The 22,599-nt window shown below is 44.1% G+C and overlaps 1 protein-coding gene across 3 annotated transcripts; it reads left to right on the top strand.

Moving 5' to 3' along the window:
• Nucleotides 1–1,272: 1,272 nt before the first annotated feature.
• On the top strand, nucleotides 1,273–19,787 carry CSRP2 (cysteine and glycine rich protein 2). Of its 3 annotated transcripts, none has more exons than XM_029206487.1 (6): nucleotides 1,273–1,356; nucleotides 11,303–11,415; nucleotides 14,133–14,301; nucleotides 17,989–18,118; nucleotides 18,797–18,890; nucleotides 19,478–19,787. In XM_029206487.1, exons 2-6 carry the CDS (start codon nucleotides 11,304–11,306, stop codon nucleotides 19,552–19,554), a joined length of 582 nt encoding a protein of 193 aa, XP_029062320.1. In that variant the 5' UTR covers nucleotides 1,273–1,356; nucleotide 11,303; the 3' UTR covers nucleotides 19,555–19,787. The 3 variants fall into 3 exon arrangements, with proteins under 3 accessions (XP_029062320.1, XP_029062322.1, XP_029062321.1); XM_029206489.1 differs by having other exon boundaries at nucleotides 1,313–1,331; XM_029206488.1 differs by lacking the exon at nucleotides 1,273–1,356 and adding an exon at nucleotides 1,885–1,994.
• The last annotated feature ends 2,812 nt before the right edge of the window (nucleotides 19,788–22,599 follow it).

Genomic DNA, 22,599 nt, shown 5'->3' with positions numbered 1-22,599 from the left:
CTCAACCAATGCCCTCTGCCCCCTCCCCAAGAGGGCATTTGGCACTGTCTGGAGACTTTTTGACTGTTACAGTGTGGAGGGAGGGGTGCTATTGGCATCTAGTGGCTGTAGGCATCCTACAACACCCAGGACGGCCCCCATAGGTAAGAATTACCCAGCCCCAAATGTCTACAGTGTGGAGTTTGAGAAGCTCTGCACTAGAGGAGGCTATTGCATTTGTGGCCTGAGGGAAAGCCTTGGTCACTGTCTTTCTTGAGTGTTCCACTTTCCCAAACATCAACTGTCAGGGATCCTCACTTCTGGCACAGAGGTCATCAGTCGGCCTAGAATGTGAACAAGATAAAGATGGCATTGTTTGTTTTTCTTTTCATCTAAAACAATAAATCAGCCTGTAGTTCAGGTATTAGGTCCCCTCGGTTGTCACTGCTGTCCCTGGGCTTTTCTGATACCGACAAATGTAATCCCAAGGCCCTTTGGCGCCCGGGTTTCTGGGTGGGTTTCTCCGCACCCCCTGCACCCCTTCGGCAGCGTGTGCAGCCGTGCCCCCCGATGGTGGGAAAGGCAAAACACTTGAGTAATGAGGCTTTTTTGGTAACGTCATTTATTTAATCTAGATGAGAAATTTTGCTCTTTAAGAACAGGAAGGTTGCGGATTCCCAGAAGCTGGAAATCGGGCCAGCGGATACTTGTCCACTGGGGAAGTTAATCACGTTGAGTTTACTTATAAGGGTAAGGCAAGGGACGGTGTGGTGGAAACTCCCTATCTGGCCGGTTTTCTACTGCTGGAAACTCGACCTTGGACTGTTCCCTCCTAAAGGAGAATTGGCAACCGCGGTCGGAAGGGCACGTAGCAGGGCGGCGAGGGCTGTTTCCCGACGGGACAGTCCCGCCGTCCGGCCTCTCTGCAGGGCGAGGAAGCCTCCTTTCCCGACTCCGGTTAACCACTTCTAGAAACTGCGGGCTCCCGTTGCGAGCGAGAGGAGTAAAGTCGGCGGGAGCGGTCCCGCTACGTGGGAAGATGCTGGCCGCGCGGGAAGCAGCAGGAAGAGGCGGGATTCTGCCTTTGTCTCTCTGCCTTTACCCCGGAGCCCGGCCACGAGCAGCAGCCCCCTCCCGCCCTCCGAGCCGGTCCGGGAATCGGCCAGGCGCGGCGCGTCGCAGCGCGGCGCCGCGAGGCGAGGCGAGGCGGGGCGGGGCGCGGAGGAGTGGGGGCGGGGCACCCACTGGCCACGCCCACAGGGGGGCTTGAAAAGGTACCGGCGCTCCCTGCGTCCTGGCTCCCGGACTCCCGCCGCGCTCTCTCCGACTGCTTCTCGCTAGTTCTGCCCGCGGTGCGTGGTCCTGCTTGCGACTCGAGTGAGTAGGGAGGTGCGGACGTCTCCGCCGACCCCGGGGGTGGGGGTTCCCTCAGCCTCCTGGGATGCGGAGGCCGCCCTGCCGGCGCCCCCTCTCATATCCTCCGATGCCCCCATCTGGTCCCCCTAGCTATCCTCCTCAGCCCTGCGCCCCGATCTCCACACACCTGCCCCGTTCCCCGTGGCCGCCTCAGCCCTGCTCTCGGATCCCGGGTCCGCTGCGCAGAGAAATAATCGTGCGCGACCTCCATCCCGGTTTCTCTGGGAGAGAGAGGTGGGATCGAGAGTTTCGCGGGGCTGCTAATCCGCCTTTTAGTAGCCTAGGGCCCCCTCCTCTAGTGGCGCGTTCTCTCTTCGCAAAGGGGAGGGCGGGATCCGAGTCTCGGGGTCTCCTGTGCCCCGAGTGTGCTGCACGCCGAGGGCGACCTTCCCAGCTGGTTCGGAGCCCTGGGGGTGCTGAGGGGGCTCCCCCATCCTGTCGAGCCCGAAATCCTTCCCCTGCTGCGGTACAGAGCTCCTGGTATCCCCATTGTTTGGTGGTCTCTGCCCACCGAGCGCTGAACCTTAAATGTTGAAGACACAGCAGTGAAACGTCATATTGATCACTCCCAGCTTTTTCCGGAACTTTCTACCATTCAGGTACAAACCGGGAAAGCAAGAATGCTTGGTTGTAAATTCTGCAACAGGTCCTGCAAATCACGTCCTCGGTTCCAAAGCTCCACGTAGGCAGTCCCTGGGGGGGGGCAGGGTGGGTTTTTTGAGTCGGGAGACACCCACGTCTGGTCTGCCCTGCCCGCCCCCCCCACCCAGCCAGGACGTTTGTAGAACGATATTTCTTTAAATGGTTACCCCAAATGTTCAACCTGTTTTATTTGCAGTCTGCAGACCAGACTTTTTCCTTTTCCTTTTCCTTTTATAAATACTTTTTATTTTGGGCAGTTTTTTTAACTCGGCAGTAAAAATGGTCTCTTTAGTTCTTTTCTAGTTAACCTGTTTTAAAACTCTACTTATAAAAAATGCCAAGAATTCAAATAGGACAGCCACAGAGTTGGCTATAATTTGACTCAAATTTTCAGGAAAGATGGGCAATGGATTCCTAAAGGGTGAGTTGCACATACGTTAAAAACTGCATACCAAACGAGAACAAATTTTATTAAGTCTTTTGTGGTCTCCCTCCACAGTCTCCTTGGTCATTGCCCTCTGAAGTTGACTGCCACTTATACTTATTGGACCAATATTTCTCAAGGTTCTTTTTACCCTGGATTCGTTTCCTTTGCTCTTTCAGAGTGAAGTTAGGTAGACACGGGGGTCTGTATCCCATGAGTCTTTGAAATTCACAGTGCTTGGCTTGGGTGTCTTAAACACACCGTTGGACCAGAGCCAATGCTGGTTAATTGAATGAATGAATGAAGGAATGAGTAAGATTGCAATTGTAGAGAAGAAAGATTTAATTGGACTCAAGCAATAGAAATATTAGCAGATTTGATCTACAGTTTCTATTATGAGTTTTTTAAATGGATTCCTCCAAATGTATTCACGAATATTGATTGATACTGGTATATGCCAAATACTGGGCTGAAAGCAGTACTCATTGGAGGTCTGTCCTGATGAAATTGCCAACTCACTTGGATTTTGAGGAAACTGTATTTTATACTAAAATAGCAAGAATGTTGGCATAGATTAGAGGGGGCAGTAATAAATGAGCTTTAGAAGCCTGGGTCCAGCCTTGACACCGCCACTAAATGTGGACATCTGGGCCTCTAATTTTTCTTCTCTGTCAAAAATCAGGTAAATCAGATGAGCAGGGGAGAGCAAGCCCACAGTGGGAGAGGAGGCATAGCATGGTGAGAAGGACAGGACTGACCAGTTGGGCCCAAATTCACATCCCAGCTTCAGCTGGTTTGATGACCTTAGGCAGTTATTTTACTCTCTGGTCTCAGTTACTTCATCTTGTAAAATGGGTGTAATAGCACATACCTTGCAGGGGTTCTCGGAAGGCATGCTGTTCCTTGTATAAAACCCAGCCCAGTTTGGGAGAGGTTCCTTGTAATTAGACTCTGTTCTGCACTTTGTTGAATATAGGGGGAAACGGCTATCAGTGAAAGCCTCTTCCAGAAGATTGCTGACTCTGAACAGTATTGCCTAGGCCTTGCCTGGAGGCCAGCTTTCTTCCCTTTGCAGATATTCACAGGTTTCCTCAACTGTATCATTTCCTGGGCTGGTATTTGCATGGCATCCCTTGAGTTCTATTGGGTGGGGTTCCCTACACTTGGGGTCTTGATTACCTAGGATGGTAATACCTAACTTTTTTGTGTCATGGAACTTTTTGGCAGTCTGGTGAAGCCTCTGGACCCCTTCTCAAACTGTTTTTAGGTGCATAAAATAAAGTACATGGTACCAAGTTCAGCGATCCCCAGAATTTCAAGGAATCTGTGGACCCCAGGTTAAGAACCCTGACTGACTTACGGGAGTTTTCTCAAACTGGATTGTGGAGGAGCCAGGCACAAATTCTGATTATAAAAATTGTACATTTTAGTGTAAGTCTTAGAGGAAGAAGCAAAAGTATATTGTGAGTCATTTGCAAAGGATATCAGGTTCCTTGCTTTTTTGTTTGTACCAACAGTACTACTAATTGTCCTCGACTAATAAGAGGACACATACCATTTAGTACATTAGGGCCATATGACTTCCCAGTTAGGTTTCGTGGTGGCTTCTCCTCCAGAAGAGGAAAGCGAAGACAGAATCAAATCTGCATACCTCCCACAGCAGGACAGAAAATACCCAATTTAAAAGAACTTGTGCTAGAGCCACATCAGTCACTACTATATTTGTGTTGCTAGCAGTGTTTTAGTTTTAGTGAAACATCAGTCACATAAACTCAGTATAGTCTATTTGAATTTCTCTGGTATTTTTAAGTTGAATTGGTAATTGTGTTTTGGTTTTACAGTTATGAGCCACTTAATAATCTATACCTCAGCTTTCCCACCCATGCAGTGAGGATAATGATAATGCCTACCTCAGCTGTTATGAGGATTAAGTTCATATAAGTAGACTACTTAACATAGGTATAGTAAGCTTTACGTAAGTATTTCTAATTACTGTTATTTATCATGTGGCAGGCATGATTCGAAGTGCTTTACATGTATTGTTCAATCTCAAAACTGCCTTATGATATAAATAAGCAGTATCTCCGTTTTTAAAATGAGAAAACGAACAGATCAGATAACCAGCCTAAGATCTTTTGGCAAATAAACAGTAGTCTTGGCATATAAGTCTCAGTCTGACTCCATGTAAAAATCACACAAACATTAAATTGTTTGAATAATTGAATAGCTCCTAGTTTGCACAGATTGTGGCTATCTGAGGCTGGCAGGTGGAGGTCAGAGTGCCCGAGCTGAGAGCGCAGTTGTGTTCTAATGTGTGATTTGACAGCCTCCAAATCTGGGTCAAGGTGTCCTTCGAGTTGAAGACATGAGTGGCAACAGGATACAGAATTACTAATGAATGGTGAGGGTGAGGTACACAAAGGACAGCTTATTAGATAGAAGGGAGGCTTCCCTCAGTAGGAGGATGGACTTCGGTTGGCAGAGAGGACTGGTAGAGAGTACTTTTTGGTTGAAAGTAGCAGTTTGGGTATGTGATTAGCACATAGAGGACACTTGCTAACTGCTAGGTGGGTGGATGAAGACTGGCCAGAGAGGAAGGTGTTCCTGCGTGTAAGTTGATAGCTCAAGGATTGATCACGCTCAGGTGGTTTGAATGTTCTCGACCCTTCAATCAGATATGGGAGTTTGGGGGACAGCTTGTGGTTCTGGAGTCAGACATGAGTGGTTGAGCCTAGATCTGCATCTTTGGAGGTCAGTGACCTGAGCAAGTCCCTTAACCGCTGAACGTTTGGTAACCATAATCCGGCCCGCTAGCGCTCCTGAAGGAAAAGGAAACCAATATTTGTGGAGCACAGGCTTCTGCCAGGTACTTTACGAATGTTATCTCGTTAACCAACCATCCTACGGCAGAGCGCTCATCCATTTCCAAGTTATAGCTGAAGACGTGGAGGCTCAGATGTTAAGGAACTTGGCCAAGATCACAGAGCTGGTAACTGACTTGCAAGCTTACATCTGTCTCATTCTGAGTTCCACACTCTTTCTCTTATCCCTGGAATGTCTTAGAGGTGGCGCGTGCACTGGTTTCTATGGCAGACATTATTAACCCCAATGATCTTTAATGTGGAACCTTGACTGGTCTCCAGAATCTTTTCCAACATAGTTCCAGGAACCCACTATCAATCAATCAATAAGATGAAACTGTTTTGGCATCCCTCCATCAATAGACCATACAGACTTCCCAAAGCCCCTTCTACACGCTTCTGTGATTTGGGTTACTTTGCTGTTATTTGTTTACATACTTCTACCACCAAAGTAGAACTCCCTGAGAAACAGGCACCCTTCCTTTACCCTTTTATCCTCAGCTCCCAACCCAGGATATGGCTTATAAGATGTTGAATTAATAGATTTATAGGAGAGCTTCATAAACAGTACAGCATTACAGTGTTTATTAGCTGCCCCTACCCTGGAAGAATTACTTGAGGTTCAGAAATGAAGTCGGGAGTTAGCTGGATGAGGGTGGGAGGGAGGGAGGTAAGTCAGTTTTCCTGATGTAGAGGGATTAGGGACATAATGAAGGAATGGATGGACTGAGGTGGGTAGGAGAAGATAAGTATTGATAACAAAGACTGAACATTGCTAAATACTGATGATAAAGGCGGCCAATAATTGAATGCCAACTGTAAGCATTTTCTCATCTCATTTTCTTAACGACTCTGAAAGAAAGGTTCTGCTACCCTTATTTTGCATATGAGGGAAATGAGACTGTGTGGACTCCAAAATCCATCTTCTTAGTTCATCCTGAGGCCGAACTCTCTTGAAGACCAGCTTGAGGATTTACCTTTGGTAGAAGAAGCCAAATGGAACTTGGAGCCCATCACTAAGACGCAGAGAGTCCTATCCTTGGCTCAGTGGTATTCACTCAGATAAGGGAAGTAGACTAAGCAGGTAGTTTGGGTTGCAGAAGAAAACCTTTCTAGAATGGGCATTGAGTGCAGCTTAATTTCCAATTAATTACAGCTCTCAGACTCTGGCCTTTTTAAACATCATTGTAATTGGGGACAGTTACATCTTCTTTAACAAGTGACCCCCTCTGGATGTGGCTCAAGATGAAACTGGTTTATAGTAGATTCTCCTTTTGGGAAGTTATAGCATAATAACAAAGATTCTGTATAATAACAAAGCCCTGCATGTAGTCATAAGATGTCAAATCTTCTGGAAGCATTTAGAATCTGGGTTTATAGACGGATTCACTCGGCATCAGACCAGTTAATTTAAATAACAAGCGGCGGCACATAGGCTCAAAATTCATGGGTTTGAGTCATTCAGATTCTAAAATAAGGCAGTCAGCGCAGCACAGGTGGGGAGAATGGTCCCTGTGGTCATTGGTTATCTAGAGTATGAGCTAACTTTACCGCAAGGTGACTCAGATTTAGACTATAGTAATTTTCTTCTTGGGCTAAGTCTTACTGATGCTGGGTGGTGTCTTAGACTGGGGAGAAGCAGCAAAGAGAAACTGCACATAGGTGTTTGGATGTAAACCAAGCTTTTTAATCCAACACAGTGGATAAATCCTAGTGCTGGAGCTCTTTCAGGCAATGAGAACGAAAGAACAAGACAAAAAAACTGAATTGGTCCATGTTTGGCCTCTTTTGCGAGGTGTATGTAACGTGGGGTTTTATTTCTCCTCTTAACCATTTTGTAAATTAATGCATAGGATCGGGGAAAGGCATGCAGCCCAGATTGCTCAGTGCAAATCCAGTTTGCTGTGATTAATGTCAGCTGTTGTGGAGTAGTGCAGCCAAGGGCTTGTAGGAAAAATGAAGCTTTGGGTTTTTGTGTGTATGTTTTTTTTTTTTAATATATGCATAGCAATGCTAGGAGTGACAGAAATGGAAGATGGTCCCATTTCCCTCTGCCAAATTCAGCAGACACGCATAGGGGTTCACCCTAAAAGTGTAAATTTGAACTTCATTTCTTAGTCCCTGCAAGTGCAACTGTTGTTATACTTGCAGTGCATTGTAATGTTCCAGAGAAAGGTTTATGAGTGACTAATCAGATAACTTTTTCCTTTACTGTTTGTTGCTCTGAGCTGTGTTCTATAGATGCTAGTCAGTGGGTTTCCTATAGGAGTACTGATGGCAGGATGGACCGCATGAGATGCCCCTCCCATCCTCAAGCCACCAGTTACTGGATGTCTGCCAAGGCATTTATTTACTGTGTCTTATCTTCACAATATCTCTGTGAGGTAGGGAGAGCTACCTTTCCCCCCTTTTTTGCAGATAAGAAAATTAAGCCCAACATTGCACAACCATTATAATAGAGAAGTTAACCCAGGTCTGTCTAAATCAGTGTCTTCCTCCATCTCTCCTTTCCTTCCTTCCTTCCCTCCTTTCCTTCCATTATGAAATATTTCAGACATACAAGATAGAGAATAACATAAGGAACACCCAACTACCCACTATCCTGCTTAAAAAATAAAACGTAAATCCATCTGAAGCTTTCTGAGGATACTCTATTACACCATTAGCCTGGCCCACAGAGAGGGTTATTCAGAAATCCTTAGGAAAGCCTTTAAACTGAGTGGAACTTTTAAAAAGGTGATGACTTGGAAATTTTACTGAGAATCCAAGAATGTGACAGAGAAGTAGGGCAGGGCTACCTTTGTCTTTATAAGCATAAGATCAAATTGGGAAGAGTAAAGACAAGTTGAAAAAGGAAGGATTCCTTAAAACAATAGAAATGAAATATTTTGACATATGCCAAGCACTCTGGTTGATGGTGTGGGAGAAGATAGAGCTGTGGTCCCCACCCACAAAGGAAGGAAGCTCTTAAAATGGTAAGCTGAAAAGGTATTGGATAGGTGTCTCCCGAAAAGATGACCTATTCACATTTGGCTGGCGTGGCAAGTACAGTAAGAATCAGACTTGACTTTACAAGGGGTGAATTCAACCCTGAATTACACAAGGAAAGGGAAGATATTCTTCCTTTTTTAAAAGTCCAAGTTGCTCTATCATAGAGAGAGAGTAACACAGAGTGATGAGTTAGTTTTTATGTATTTTTAAATGTTATTTAGAGACAACAGAGGATAGTGTTTGTCTTGATAGAAAGTCTGGCTCCTTATTGGTGATTGCTCCAAAGTAATTATGATACGGGCTGGTGGTACGATGACCCTTTCTAACATGATGAGAAATGCCTTGATGATAAAAGTATTTTAAAAGCCAGCTGGGCTGTTGATGGTTGGGATCTGATTTTAAGTCACTGTGATGTCATTACCTGCAAGTCTGGGTTTGGTGTTTGGTTTCCTCAGAAATCATGGGATACTTCCAGCAGATGTCTGTTGTATCTGTGAGCATTCCAGAACACGGGTAGCTTTGGAGCCACGGGGCAAAGTCAATATCATTAACTGCCCTCCAAACTCAAGCCAGTGCAGGCGCTGAAACCAAGTTTTGTGTCAGGTTCTAAAGCCGGGCTCAAGTTTCACTGTGGATTTAAACAATGGAGCACCAGTCTCCAGGGACAGGAATAAGAGATTTATGCAACTACCAAAGAAAAGCTTGCAAGTATATTCCATTGTTGCTGGATATCGATCCTATATGGATGCCTTCACAGGAGCCTGGTAACATTTGTGGACCCTAGAAATGACTCTGTTCCTGTCTGAACAAGGGAAACAGGCTTTTTGCAAGTTGAGGCCAACAACGTAGGGATAACTAGTCGTATCAGTCAGGTCTTTTTGTGTGTCGTTCCTGTTTGTTTCTAGGACCAGGGGCTCTATCTCCCAAGGCTTAAAAAGGGGAATTTATTGGCTCATATAATTGAAGAGCACAGGATACAACAAGGCGCGGCTAAAGACTATCTAAACTAGTCTCTGTTTTGCTTTGTGCTGGCTTCCTTCTTAGGTTCTTTTCTTCCAGACAGCTGCTAACAACTCCACTCCTGCACTGGCACAGTTCTAAACCCAAGGCCGGGTTTAACTTCCATTGAACTGGCTTGGGGTCCTGTGCCCATTCCTAAACCAGTCGCCATGGCAGGAGGGGGAATGCACTCATCTGACTGCAGTGATGCATCGCATGTCCAGCCCTGGAATTGAGGGTAGAGTCACACCCTCTAAACTAGTGCTTCTCCAACTATCTGTGGTAAAGGACCATTCTTTTTATTTTAATTTCCAAATACACACTGATTATCTGACTGTCCTCTGTCCAACAGGATGAGCCCACTGATCATGCTCTTGATTGTTGTGGCATAAAATTGTAGAAAACTTTCTAAACGCTTATCTGAATGTTGTCTTGAATTGGTAGCCAGCACAGTGGACTGTCACCAGGAGACCACATTTTAATAAGTACTTCTCTAAACCACGTGTGCCAAGAAAGAGATGGTGGCTGCCCTCGAGAAAATCTGGGGGAAGTATTACCAGAAGAGGGGCCAGAGAAGGCTGTGCCCCCGAAGGGTGCCCAACACAGTGGTTAATTCTGTAAATCTTTCTTGTGTAAAGGCCTCATCTCAGTGTTCAGGGAGTCATTGTGTTCTGGATTGTAACGGTGTAGGATGGGCAAGTGGGATAGGAATTTTCTCCACCCTCCTTTTTATCTTAAGGACTGAAGATTCTTCAGCCTTTTGCTTAGCAGCTGTCCTTGTCCCTTTTTTTTTTTCTAGCCAGACTTTAGTAAGGACATCTCAGCCTTCTTAGCTAGCTGTTTACTAGAGAGGCAGCAGCTCATCCAAGAAGACGCAACAGACAAGGGCTGCAAATGGCACTCAGCAAAGGGAAGTCTGGAAATGATGGTGGGGATGAAAGGAATTCTTCTACTGTGTTTTTAGATACTACTCAGGGCAGGTCTGACATAACACGCTGTCTCTGCAGGACAACTTTCTGTACTGGCAAAGGCACTTGAGCACACTGGCCATTCAGAACTAGGCGCTGTAAACTGGGTCCAGGTATACCAGTTCATTGCGAAGGAGATTAGAACACGTTGCCCTACATCACAGCAAGATAGCCAAGGATTTAAACTTCCAGTTCTATCCCCAGGCCACATTGCTCAGAGGTTATTTGGACACAGTCAACAAACAATTCATTTTGCCAGGAAGGCAACTTGGTAGCCTATTCTGTGTGGACGGACAGGCCCACCAGAGAGGGAAAACCAACTGTCGGCTGGACTTCAGGACACTGGGATTAGTGAAGCACAGAAACTTAAATGATAGCCATCTGGATGGGTGTTCGTTGTGGTTACTCCCAGGCTCCAGCCATGCAGTTGTGCTAGTCAGAGAAACAAGTGTTTATGCTATCATCTCTCATAACTTGAGCAGAAAATATACAGCTTAATCGTGCTGGGCCGTCCAGTACTTCCCTTCTCCCTAGAAGTGTGTCATAACTCGTGTATGTTCTATGGTTAAGAATTTGGTGATGTTACAATGAATGAAACATGTAAAAACCTCCACCCAAGTGTAAGTTCTTCAGCTGGGCCTTAAACCAGTTCATTTCGACTGGAGGGCGGGCGTGGGCAGTGTTGGCCTTTCCACTCCCTACACTGCTTTCTCAGCTCCCGGGGGTGCTGGCGGCAGTCTGTTTTGTGCCTGGCGACCTGCACTGTGGTACTAAATGCAGGTCCTTTGTCCTGTAGGAGAAAAAAACCTGTGCACGACAAGCCTGTTTCCTAGTGAGGGCTGTGATTTGGGAGGTGAGATGAGGTTACTTTGGAGGAACGCAGGTCTTTTACAGATGTGGTCAGGGCAGGTTATGAAGAAACCAACGCTGTCTGCTGTCCCCTGGTGTAAAAAGCCCTCCAGGGGGCGTGTGAGACGTCTCGTACAGTAGGGGCCCGTCCTAACGATTCTGTCTTCCTGCAGGATGCCCGTCTGGGGAGGTGGCAACAAGTGCGGGGCCTGTGGGAGGACTGTGTACCACGCAGAGGAGGTGCAGTGCGATGGCCGGAGCTTCCACCGCTGCTGCTTCCTGTGCAGTGAGTCTCCCCCCGCGCTCGCGCGGACACAACTCGTGTGTCAGAAGCTTCAGTTCACCGATTTCAGGAAGAAACTGTGGTTTTGTTAACAAGGATGATTTTAGCAGCCCCGTGGTTTCTGCCTGTCTGTCCCCATGGATAGTGCAAGCGCTCAGCCTCACAGCAAGGACAGCAGGGGCGACCCAGACCCTTGGCCTCTGGGTCCCCGTAGCGCTTTGCCTCCACTTGGCACCCCCTGTACTTTATCTGTTGTCACGTCTGTCTCCCCCGCTTCACCGAGACCTCGGGGTTGTTTATAGTCTGGCACCCAGCACAGTTCCTGGCACATCCCAGGGGCTTGGCTCCGATTCCTGAACGAACGGCTCACTCCCCATCCGCCCCAGCTTTCTCATTCTGGCGGCACTCCTTCTCTTTGAAACCTAACTGGCTGGTTTCTCGCCACACTGTTAGGTGAAATTCACATGTCTAGAAGTTCAAATTCTGTCTTCTCTAGTAGTAGTGAATATTCAGAGTTATTTCTTGTTATTGATGTCCTAAATTTGAGGGCAAGGAACGTAGGATATGAAAATCCCACAGAAGCAGGTGGGGAATTACTGTTGTTTATAGAGAGAGAATTACCGGAGTGGCTGGTACAGACGGGAGGCAGACCACGAACCAGCACGTGGGCGTCTGCTCCAATGATGGTCAGTACCTGATAATGAGAGAAAGGGAACAGGAGAGAAGCCCCCTCTCCCCGGCAGATTCCTTCTTAGGACAACCAAGTCTTCAGTCTTTAAACAGGAGAGTAGCCGCTTCAGGAAGCTCAACATTAATCAGCTTCTGATTCAAATGACAAAATTTTCTTGAACGCAGGATTTGTTACGTGAGGAACCCACCCGTCTGTGCAGCTCTCCGCTATATCTAGAGTACTGTGCAGTGAAAATTACTGTTAGAAACTGCCTATGTTAAAAAGAAGTCTGGTTACACTAAGGAATAATCTGCAGAAAGAGTTTCCCTCACAAATTTTAGTTGTCCTTCTCCTTCTAGGCACCAGCATTTAAGGTGTCTGGACCTTTTTATACAGCAACTGCTTTGCAGACGACCAGAAACAGACAACAGAGAGTTGCAGTTACGAAGAATACAAATACAACATATGAATGTTTGCTATGTACGCCTCCATAATAGCTAGCATTTCTCAGATTTGGTTTAACCATTTCTTCTCTTAGAAGTTAATTTTTTTTAAAGGAATCCATATTTTTCAGCAGCTTTGTAACCAAGAGAGTATGTGAACGAAGAGGAAATGTAAATACTTGAGAAATTGTTCTTAGTTTCCTCTAGGTTAAACCAGGATGTCTACACCGTAATCAAGTCAGTGTTTATTAAATATCAAGGTCTTTACTGGTCATCTTTATTACTCCTTCCTAATACGTGCCTCTGCTGACTAAAGCCTTTTAAGGAAATAATTCAGAGTAGTTTGCAGACCTTAGGAGAATTTTACTGCAGAGAATACGGACGAGGCCTAGGGGGAAAGGGGTGGTTCTGTAGTCAGAATCTCATACATTTAAACTTGCTCCGGTTAATAAATATGTGTTTAAAACAAGTTTTTCTATTTAATCTGTCTGTTAAGGGTGTTTGTTCTTCAGCAGTGTACGATTTTAGGTTAACTTTAAGCAGATATATTTCAGTACTTGAACCTCAACAGCAAGGTTCAAAGTAGATGATGTCATTTCTGTTCTACCAGAGAAGACTTCAGTCTAAGATAATAGAAACTTCGTCATTTAACTCTACTCTGAAGCAGCCAGCTAGTCGCCTTTCCCTGCCCTTCTTTCTGTTCTTCCTCTTTTTGTTTCTCCCTCTCTTTTAAATAAGGGGCGGGGGGAATCCCCTTTTCTACTGCACTAATCTTGGGTTTCCTGCTGCCCGATTGTGCGTCCAGCGAGCTCTCTCACAAGTCTTTTTTTTCTCAAGCTTAATTGAAGTCTTAGAAAGTGAAATAATGTCTGGATAAAACATGATGACATTTGGCAGTTTTATGAAGTGGGATACGTGGAAATGTGGTAAGAAATCCATCAAGAAAGAATGTGCTCTCCTTTGGGACTGAAGGGAAAACAAATGCAGACTTTAAACCACTTGACGATTTTCAGACATACTTATCACTGCTGGAGAAGCCGGTGGCGAGATGAAAGAAGACTGCTTTTTCCCTTCTGGACTAGTGATGAAGACTAGAATTCTGGATTTAAAACCGTTTTTATCCCTGGGGGTGCTTTTGGGGGAGGAGGGGCTGCAGAGGCAGCTTGCCCAAGGCGCTCCTACCCTTGTGTTCTTTAATACTTGGATGAAGGGGATGAAAAAGATTGAGCGTTGAAGGTTGGGAGCAAGGGTCTTGGGCGCAAAGTGCTAGTTTTGTTCCTTTTGTTTGTGTAATTATAGACATCTTGGAAACTTCTCTCCCTCTTGTCTGGGGGGCAGATCCTACTAAAAAGTTTGAGGCTTCAGGATGTTAAAATTATAATGTATTTCTGAAATGACCATCGTATCCATGGAGGAACGCAAATTGTCCTCACAGGTAGCGAGCCGTCCAGGTGCTCTCCGGTGGCTTTTGGGAACCAGAGAATAAACTAGGAATGTGAGAGAGCCTGTGCCTTTACCTTTTCTAGGCCCTGTGTCAGCCCCACCATTGTTCTAAGGAAAAAGGCAATCTTTGGCATATTTTTAAAGTCTAACTTTTTCCCCCTCAGTGGTTTGCAGGAAAAATTTAGATAGTACAACAGTGGCAATTCACGATGACGAGATCTACTGCAAATCCTGCTATGGAAAGAAGTACGGGCCGAAAGGCTACGGGTACGGCCAGGGCGCGGGCACACTCAACATGGACCGGGGCGAGAGGCTGGGCATCAAGCCTGAGAGGTGAGTCAAGGCCACGTGACCTTCAGGAAGGCATGGTGGCAATTCATGTTGCTTGGTGAACGGGAATCTGGGAGTTTCCAGATTTTTAGCTTGAAAGAATCAAAGACAATGACTCAGATTTTCTAGTATAAACTAATGACCCTTCTTGAAGCTTGAAATAATGGACAGTTTGGGACCTGGCAAAGTTCTTATTGATTATTCCAGTGATTTTCAGTCCCGATTTTTGGCATTATGAGGTGTATCAAGGAGTTGTGATGTTGTCAAAAGCAAGTGGTTTAAATTTACTTCCGTTTCACAGCACTTCAAAGACCACACATCATGAAATCAAATGATGGAGAAATGTAGTATCAGAATCATGAGATGCATTTCTCATGTGCAATTAAGCAGTCAATGAAAATTCCTCAGTCAGCCCTTCCATGTAAGAATGTTTCCTCACCAAGAAATTACTTTTCTCTAGCTTACAATTCTTACTTAAAAATAGAAATTATTTCCTGTATTTGATTCTATGAGGTTAGTGTTACTAAATTTTAAAGGTTTCGGTACCAAAGTAAAGTGCTAAATCTGCCAAGCTTCACTTAGTAATTCATGTTGAGACATAATTTCTTCATGTGGAAGTTAATTCCTGTTCTTGACTAATTCCCTCATTTGAACTTCACATTTTCCACATCCATTTTATACTGAAGAGGCCAAAACTGTGTAATACTCCAATAAGATGGCCTTTCCTTGGACAAGGCCATTAATTGTGCCCTTATTGTAGACTGGACACCGTGCAATAATATATGGTAACTCATGTAATCCTCACAACCCTATAAGATAGGGTTTCCAATAAGATGGCCTTTTGGGAACCAGAGAATAAACTAGGAATGTGAGAGAGCCTGTGCCTTTACCTTTTCTATAAGATGGCCTTTCCTTGGACAAGGCCATTAATTGTGCCCTTATTGTAGACTGGACACCGTGCAATAATATATGGTAACTCATGTAATCCTCACAACCCTATAAGATAGGGTTTCCTATCTTAATCAAGAACAAAGTGAGACAGTGAGAATTAAGTGATTTGCCTAAAGTCACACTGCTAGTTAATTGTAGAGCCTGGAACTTAACCCAGTGTAACTCCAAAGCTTATGATCTTAAGCACAGTGCATTATGGTATGCCTGAAATAACGTCTGCTGAACATTTAATGTTCATTCTATATAATCCTCACAGTGACTCTGAGTTGAGTTACTTTGTCCCTACCTTATAGATAGGACACTAAGGCTCAGCTCACACAGGGAAGTGGCAGAGCCAGGATTTGAACTTTTGTCCTTTTGGCCCGCATACTTGTGCGCTGTCCTGCATCAAGGCCCACCTCTCTGTTCTCTTGTTTCTTCCACACTCACTTCCTGAGCTGTGGTGCCTTGCTGGGCATTGGTTGTATGAGGGCTGACGCATTCATTGCTGCATGCCATCACTTGCAGGACCCCAGCTTACCTCTGACTTTGTTAAAGTTCATTGTTCTTGTTCTGCTCTTCCTTTCCAACTTGTTAAGATCTATTCTTGTTTCCCAAGATTTTATTTCAAACACATAAACCTGTACACATTCCCCCCAAACAAAACTCATCCATGACCCCAAAAGTAAGTCAGCAATTGTGGCCATGGGTTAAAGTCACAAAGACCAATGGCCCCTCCTCTTTATCTACTCCTGCTTCTCCATATTCTCCAATAATTAGCCAACCTTCTATGCTGGCCTGTGTTGATCTGTGTCCTTGCCTCTTCCCCTTCTTAGCCTGGCCACATGTTACTCATCCTGCAGGACCAGGTGTAGGGATTTCCTTTTCCAGAAGCCCCTCTTAATGACTACTCTGGGAGTACCTGCAGTCTGGACTGCCCTTATGGCACATGGTCATTGTGAAAGTTACGGGGACCAAACAGCTTCGGGGGGGATCTCTTGAAGAGGCACCACTGAGTGGGCAGAAACATCTTCATTGAGGCAGACCTGCATTTTTTAGTTCAGGCTCACCAATTTACTAATTCTTTAGCCCTTCAGCAAGTTATTTAAATGTAAGCCCCTATTTCCTCATCTGTCATATGAGGTAGCAATTAACCATGGCTTCTGAGGTTGCTGGAAGGGAGGTGGGAGATAATCCATATAAAGTTCTTCTTAATATGATTGGCAGATTTGGAAATTTTTCTTGGAAAACTCCTAACTGCAAGTGTTGGATATCATTGTGAATAGCTTTTAAAGATCACTTTTAAAAGTAAGTACAGGTGTCCCTTGGTATCCATGGGGGATTGGTTCCAGGACACCCCACGGATATAAAATCTGAGCATGCAAGTGCTATGTAAATAGTTGCTGGCGTGTGGCAAATGCAGGTTTTGCTCTTTGGAACTTTCCAGAATTTTTTTCTCGAATATTTTTGATCCGAGGTCGGGTGGATCTGTGGATGCACAACTTGTGGATAAACAGGGCTGACTATATATACAGTGGGTTGTGGAGATTTTTTTAAAAATATGCCCATATAAGGGACAACGGAAAATTCGGTCCTGTGAATTAGTACTGGGAATTGGTATTTGTTGCTTAGAATAAAATTTCCAGTGGACACATCAAACATGATTCAAGAAATGCTGTATATTAAACAACTTAGGTAGAAGTGCAGAAAACCATTAAATGACTACGAAATGGATATAGTGGAGATGAAGATATTAAAGATACATGTAAAGTTTGAATAAACTGTTTTATGAAAGGGCAGTATTCCTAAATTAACACTTTATTTTAAATATGTATGTAACCTATTTAATAAAATATAACTAGGATAAAACTGTTTTCCTAGTAGGAAAAATCGACACTTAGCTACCCTTTGCAGAGTGCTAACTCTTGTTGTCACATCTTATCTGCTCAACCTACTTGTAAGGTTTTAGGAAAGCCTTTAAATCTTTTCAGAGCCCAGAATGGTGTTCTGCATGGTAGGTACATCTACATACTGAATGGAAAAAAATTACAGAAAGTGAGAGGAAAACAAGGTTTACCTAGTGGCCTGTAAATACTGACAAAAACAGTACATTATACAAAGAAAAAGTAAAGATAAACAGATCACAGAGTAATAGGCAAACTTTCTAAAATATTTTCCCATGAAAAATGTAATTTATTCATACTTTCCCCTAATATATTGGGGAATTAAGTAATCTGTAAAACATACTTAATTTTCCTAGTTACTGCCTAAGTCAGCTGACCTATGTGCAGAACTTAACTGCTTAAGTTACTACTGATTTTTTCTATCTTCTGTGAAGTAAAAAGCTAGCTGTGATTCCAGTGGTAATATGAATAATAATAATAATGATATGAATGTGGGGTGAAAATATGTGCTATGGTAGGTTTTCATAAAACACAGCATAATTGTTTAGTGGAGAGGTTAGCACTGGGGATTCAATGAATTCTGATGAGTTTAGATTCAGAGGGACAGACATTTAAGTTTGGAGCCTTGTCTGTCTTTTTGTAACAATAATGAGCCCATAAATAGGTTAAAATAATAACTGGCCAGCCCCTGAGATTTATTTCTTCCTCCTTCTTTCCCCTGTACTGGCCTGTGGAGGCCTCCAGCCAAGGGACAGTATAGCAATTAAGTCCCAGAGTGCCACTGTGTCTGCCTTGTAAGGCTTATAAGGGCCCTTTGGAAAATCTTGCCTAATTCCTTTTCTCCCCTTTCCACAAGTGTTCAACCTCACAGGCCTACGACAAATCCAAACACTTCTAAATTTGCTCAGAAATACGGTGGTGCTGAGAAGTGTTCCAGATGTGGGGATTCTGTGTACGCTGCTGAGAAGATCATTGGAGCTGGAAAGGTAAAGTGCCGTCTTGAGCTAACAGCAGCGGATGACTACTCTCCACTACCTTTCTCCCACAGGCCCCTCTGCAGCCCACTCAGGTGCTCTGCCTTATAAATAAATGCTTGAATTAAACTTTTTCTTAATTGAATTTCCATCTGAATCATTAATTTTTTGAAGTGATGCCGTTATTTGACAAATCACATCTGTGTTTAAAAGAACCTTGTTTTCATAGGGGGCGCTCCTGAAGGTGTTAACTGACAAGGGCAGACTTAACAAACCTGGACTCTGCAGGTTCTTCAGTGTAGTGAAAGGGAAAAAAACCCCAAAAAAGCAGTGACTTAGGGCACCTGATGCTAATTTGGTTTGAAGAAGTTGCTTAACCACTTCACCTCTTTGAGCTGCAGTGTTCTCAACCATAAAGGAGGCGGTCTTCAAAGGAGCACACAGGGCTTGCGGCGAGGTTTCAGACAGCTCTTAGGGAAACGGCCCTTCTGTGGCACAGCTCCCGGTCCGGTCCGTGTCTTCTGTGGATGAAGTCTGAACTCAGCCCTTTTGCAGGCAACCAAGAATGTAGAGGGTCCAGTTTCAGCCTTCTGGTTGGGGCTGACCCACAGTAGTCAGGACCCTGTTTTGGGTTAATCTTCCTGAGCCACTGTGCCACAGCATCTAAACTTACTCATTCCTCTCTTCCAGCCCTGGCACAAAAACTGCTTCCGATGTGCCAAGTGTGGGAAGAGTCTTGAGTCAACAACTCTGACTGAGAAAGAAGGTGAAATCTATTGTAAAGGTAAAATTAACTTCAGTTGTTGGTGTCCATATGGGTATCTCACACTGGCTGTTAGTGAAGGAAATGTCACTAGCAGGGGAAAAAAAAAAAGGACAAAAAGCAGTCTGAAAATGGGGAAAAGCTGGGATAGTGCCACTGGGTATCTGAAAATAAAAGATCTAGAGATGCTTACAGATGACAGAAAAACCACAGAACATTTTTGATGATGCAGTAAGTTAAGTTCCTAGTCATTTAAAACTCCCCTACAAATAAAAACAAACAATAGTCTTCTTTCAGCTTAATGTTTTAAGCAAAGCATATGAATATATGAAGGTCACAGACAAATATATAACTTGTCTGGCCCGATTTGCATACTTGTAACTCAGCTGGGACCACAAGCTGAACACTAGGGAACCAGAAGACTCGGACTCACCTTTGCAGCTTTAACGTAGTTACTACATGGCACACTTTACACCTTAAATAAGTTGAACTCTTCTTGGCATAGCCAACAGCTTTTTCAATTTACGGATGTCTGTTGATACATCAGTCTTAAGCAATGCTAGCAAAGCTTAATGGACTTGCACTAACTCTTCCCTTTTCTTTTGTAGGATGCTATGCGAAAAACTTTGGGCCCAAGGGATTTGGCTATGGCCAAGGGGCAGGAGCCCTTGTTCATGCTCAGTAGAGGCGCAAACCCAGAACCCAGATCACACACTGAGAAACTCCACATAATCTAGGCACAGATAATCTAACACTAAACTGCTGTGAAATTCTACCAGTACTTAAGTACTGTATGTTGCCCTGTACTTGGCTAGGCCAGCTGACTAGTAGGAAGAGAGCACTATATCTGTTCGCTTTATTCATCAGCATTTCAAGAACCATTTCTTTTACGTTTTAAATAAAACTTCAGCTTAATTTAGTGTTCAGTGTCTTTCAATTAACCTTTTGGAGGAGTGCTGTGATGTTGGTTAGTGGTAAATCATCTGGGTCCCCACCTTCATTTTTATTGGTTAAAGAGAGTCCACCCCATTAAGCAGTTGACTCACCAGGTTAATGTTTGCATTACAGCTGTTGGAAAAGATGGCTCTCTCTAAGCTGGCAAGTGTGCCTCCAGAGTGAGGGTTGCTAGGCAACAGGCCCCGCCATTGCGGCTCTTCAGAGCTGGCAATTAATTCAGCAGTGCAGAACTCCTGCCTGCCTGCCCCACTCTAGCTCAGTGGTTGCTCTTCTCTTGCTGGGAGCAGTTTCCTAAAGCATGGCTCCTGGACAACCTGCACTAGAGTCACCTGGGAGTATTACAAAGCAGATTCCTAGGCCCCAGAGAAGCAGAATCTCTAGGGGTGGAGCCACAGAAGCCTTCCTAACAAGCTTCTCAGAAAGGTACGCTGACCCAGGGTAGGCACACTGTTAAAACACTTAAAAATTCTTTTGATTTATCTCGATCTAAAGATCATTATAAACAGCTACCTACAGACAACTATAGAATCTGAGGCTCGGAGGGACTTTTTAAAGACTCCCCACTCTCATCTGATAGTGAATTACTAATCCTAGAAACTGGGTTGAGGATTTGTGTTTTTCTCACAAATCTCGATTCTGCAAAATTAGCAAATGCTGCATTGTCCTGGCATATTCAGCTGGCTCAGGGAGAAAAGGAATATCAGACTATATAAGGTATATTTTCATTATTTCTCCAGAAACTTTTAGTTCATTACCAGACTCAATCCAACCCTTTATTTTTCAGCGGCAGGGTGTGATATTAGTCTGTAATGTGTATTTGTAAAGTTGAACCAGCCTAATCTGTGAATACATCTTAATCTTATATGACCTCAAAAGAAAAAAAAAAAAAAAAGCAGAAACGTGGTAGGAAAAGGTCAGTTGACGGTGTACCAGGTGAAAGAATTCATGGTTATTTATATCTAGCCTTGAATACTTCACATGTTCCATAAGGCAAGTTTCACCATGGGAGAGGGGAGGGTCTTTTTGGTAAGCAGGCTGGGGAAGTTAACAATAAAGGGACTGGGCTGAACTGAAGAAGATTTACGGAGTAACTTCTGATTTTTTTCTGTAGTTGTTTTAAACACATGCACAAATTATTTGACATTCCAACAAAAGATGGAGTCTAATTCCCCTTTCTCTGAATAAGGGTCATAGTGACTCATTTTTAACTAACAGAGTATAATGGACCAGGCTAGGTTAGAAAAGACAACACAGCTCTTGCCTGCCTCTTTCTCTTGAGATGCTTACTCTTGGAACTCAGCCACCATGTTTTGAGGAAGCCCAGACTACATGGGGAGGCCACATGTAAGTATTAGAGCCATAACCTCAGCTAAGATCTTCCCCATCAGCCAGTATCAACTAACAGACATGTGAGTGAGTAAGCTTTCAGGCTATTCCAGTTCCCAGTTTTTGAACCATCCCAGCTGACACCCAGTGGAGCAAAGTGAGTTATGTTGAGTCCTAAATTGCAAATCTGTGAACAAAAATGCCTTTTTAACCACTAAATTTTTCGGTGCTGTAGATAACCAGAATGTTGTAACTGTTCCCACACAGAGCCAACATTTCCCATCCAACTATGTTTCCCAAATTGTACTGGAGATGCTAATAGATATCTGATAGGAAGATACTCTACATGAAGTGGCCAGGTACCTGGTAATTTGAAATTTCTGCCTGATAAAGTTTAGACCCCCCTTTCAGAATTAAATTTATTCTTAAATTGGGAGCCATGGCAAAACAGCTACTCCAAAACTATAAAATTAGCTTCCAGTGGTTCTAAGAGTGGAAAAGGGAATTTGGCTTTGGGCAGGCTCTGTTCTCAGAGGAATCACTTTCATCATTTGGAGGTAAGTCAATAGAGTAGCCCCAAAGTAATCCAAATGTGATATTAAAGTGCTGCATGCTGCATTTGTTTTAAAAATGACCCACTTGGGATATTTTCAGCCCCTTGTGGTGGTTTGGTATATTTAGGGAGGACTGCTGGCAACTCTAGTTCTAAAAAGTCTTCATGATCAATTAAGTTCAGGGAGCGTTACAGCCATCTATCTGTGTTCCTGTAGATTCACATTGCATGCTAGCAGATTGAAGGCCTTGAGATCTTGTAGTTGAGGAGTCTGTTTTAACTTGAAGAAAGCCTTGCACTGAATTAGTTGTCCATGGAACCACTAACATCTCAAGGAGCACTGGGAAATGATGGCCTGGGCCACTGGCTCTCAAACTTTTTGATCTTGGGAACTCTTTACATTCTTCAAATTACTGAGGACCCCCCAAAGAGCTTTTGTTTATGACAGTTACATCTATCATTACTTTCCATATTAGAAATTAAACAAAATTGTAAAAAACTGTATTAACTCGGACTTCCACTTATAGTCAAGTTGAAATAACAGGAACCCGATTTACCCTCTCACTTGAAACAATCAAAAACACAGACTAATTACATGAAAAAATATGGTTTTGAGAACGACTGACAATAGGCAACAAAGGAAAGTTATGGAGAAAATGAGGTCCGTCTTGGGATTTTCAGAGTTTCCAGGCTATAGTCTAAGGAGGGAGAATACAGAGGGAGCTGTAAGGCACCCCAAGTTGAGGACACAGAGCTGAGGGTCCAGAGAAACCAGAGCAGCTAGCTTTGGAGGGACTGGAGAGAGCTGCACAGAGGAAGAATCCCAGGAATTCGTAGAGCGCCATCCAACACCCCCCCCCCCCGCAAGTCTTCAGCTGTGTTCTGATTGCACAT

The sequence above is a fragment of the Monodon monoceros genome, unplaced genomic scaffold (assembly GCF_005190385.1).
Source record: "Monodon monoceros isolate NGI ecotype Baffin Bay Population unplaced genomic scaffold, NGI_Narwhal_1 Super_Scaffold_6, whole genome shotgun sequence".
Taxonomy (NCBI): domain Eukaryota; kingdom Metazoa; phylum Chordata; class Mammalia; order Artiodactyla; family Monodontidae; genus Monodon; species Monodon monoceros.
This window is presented reverse-complemented; position numbering and strand designations above follow the sequence as displayed.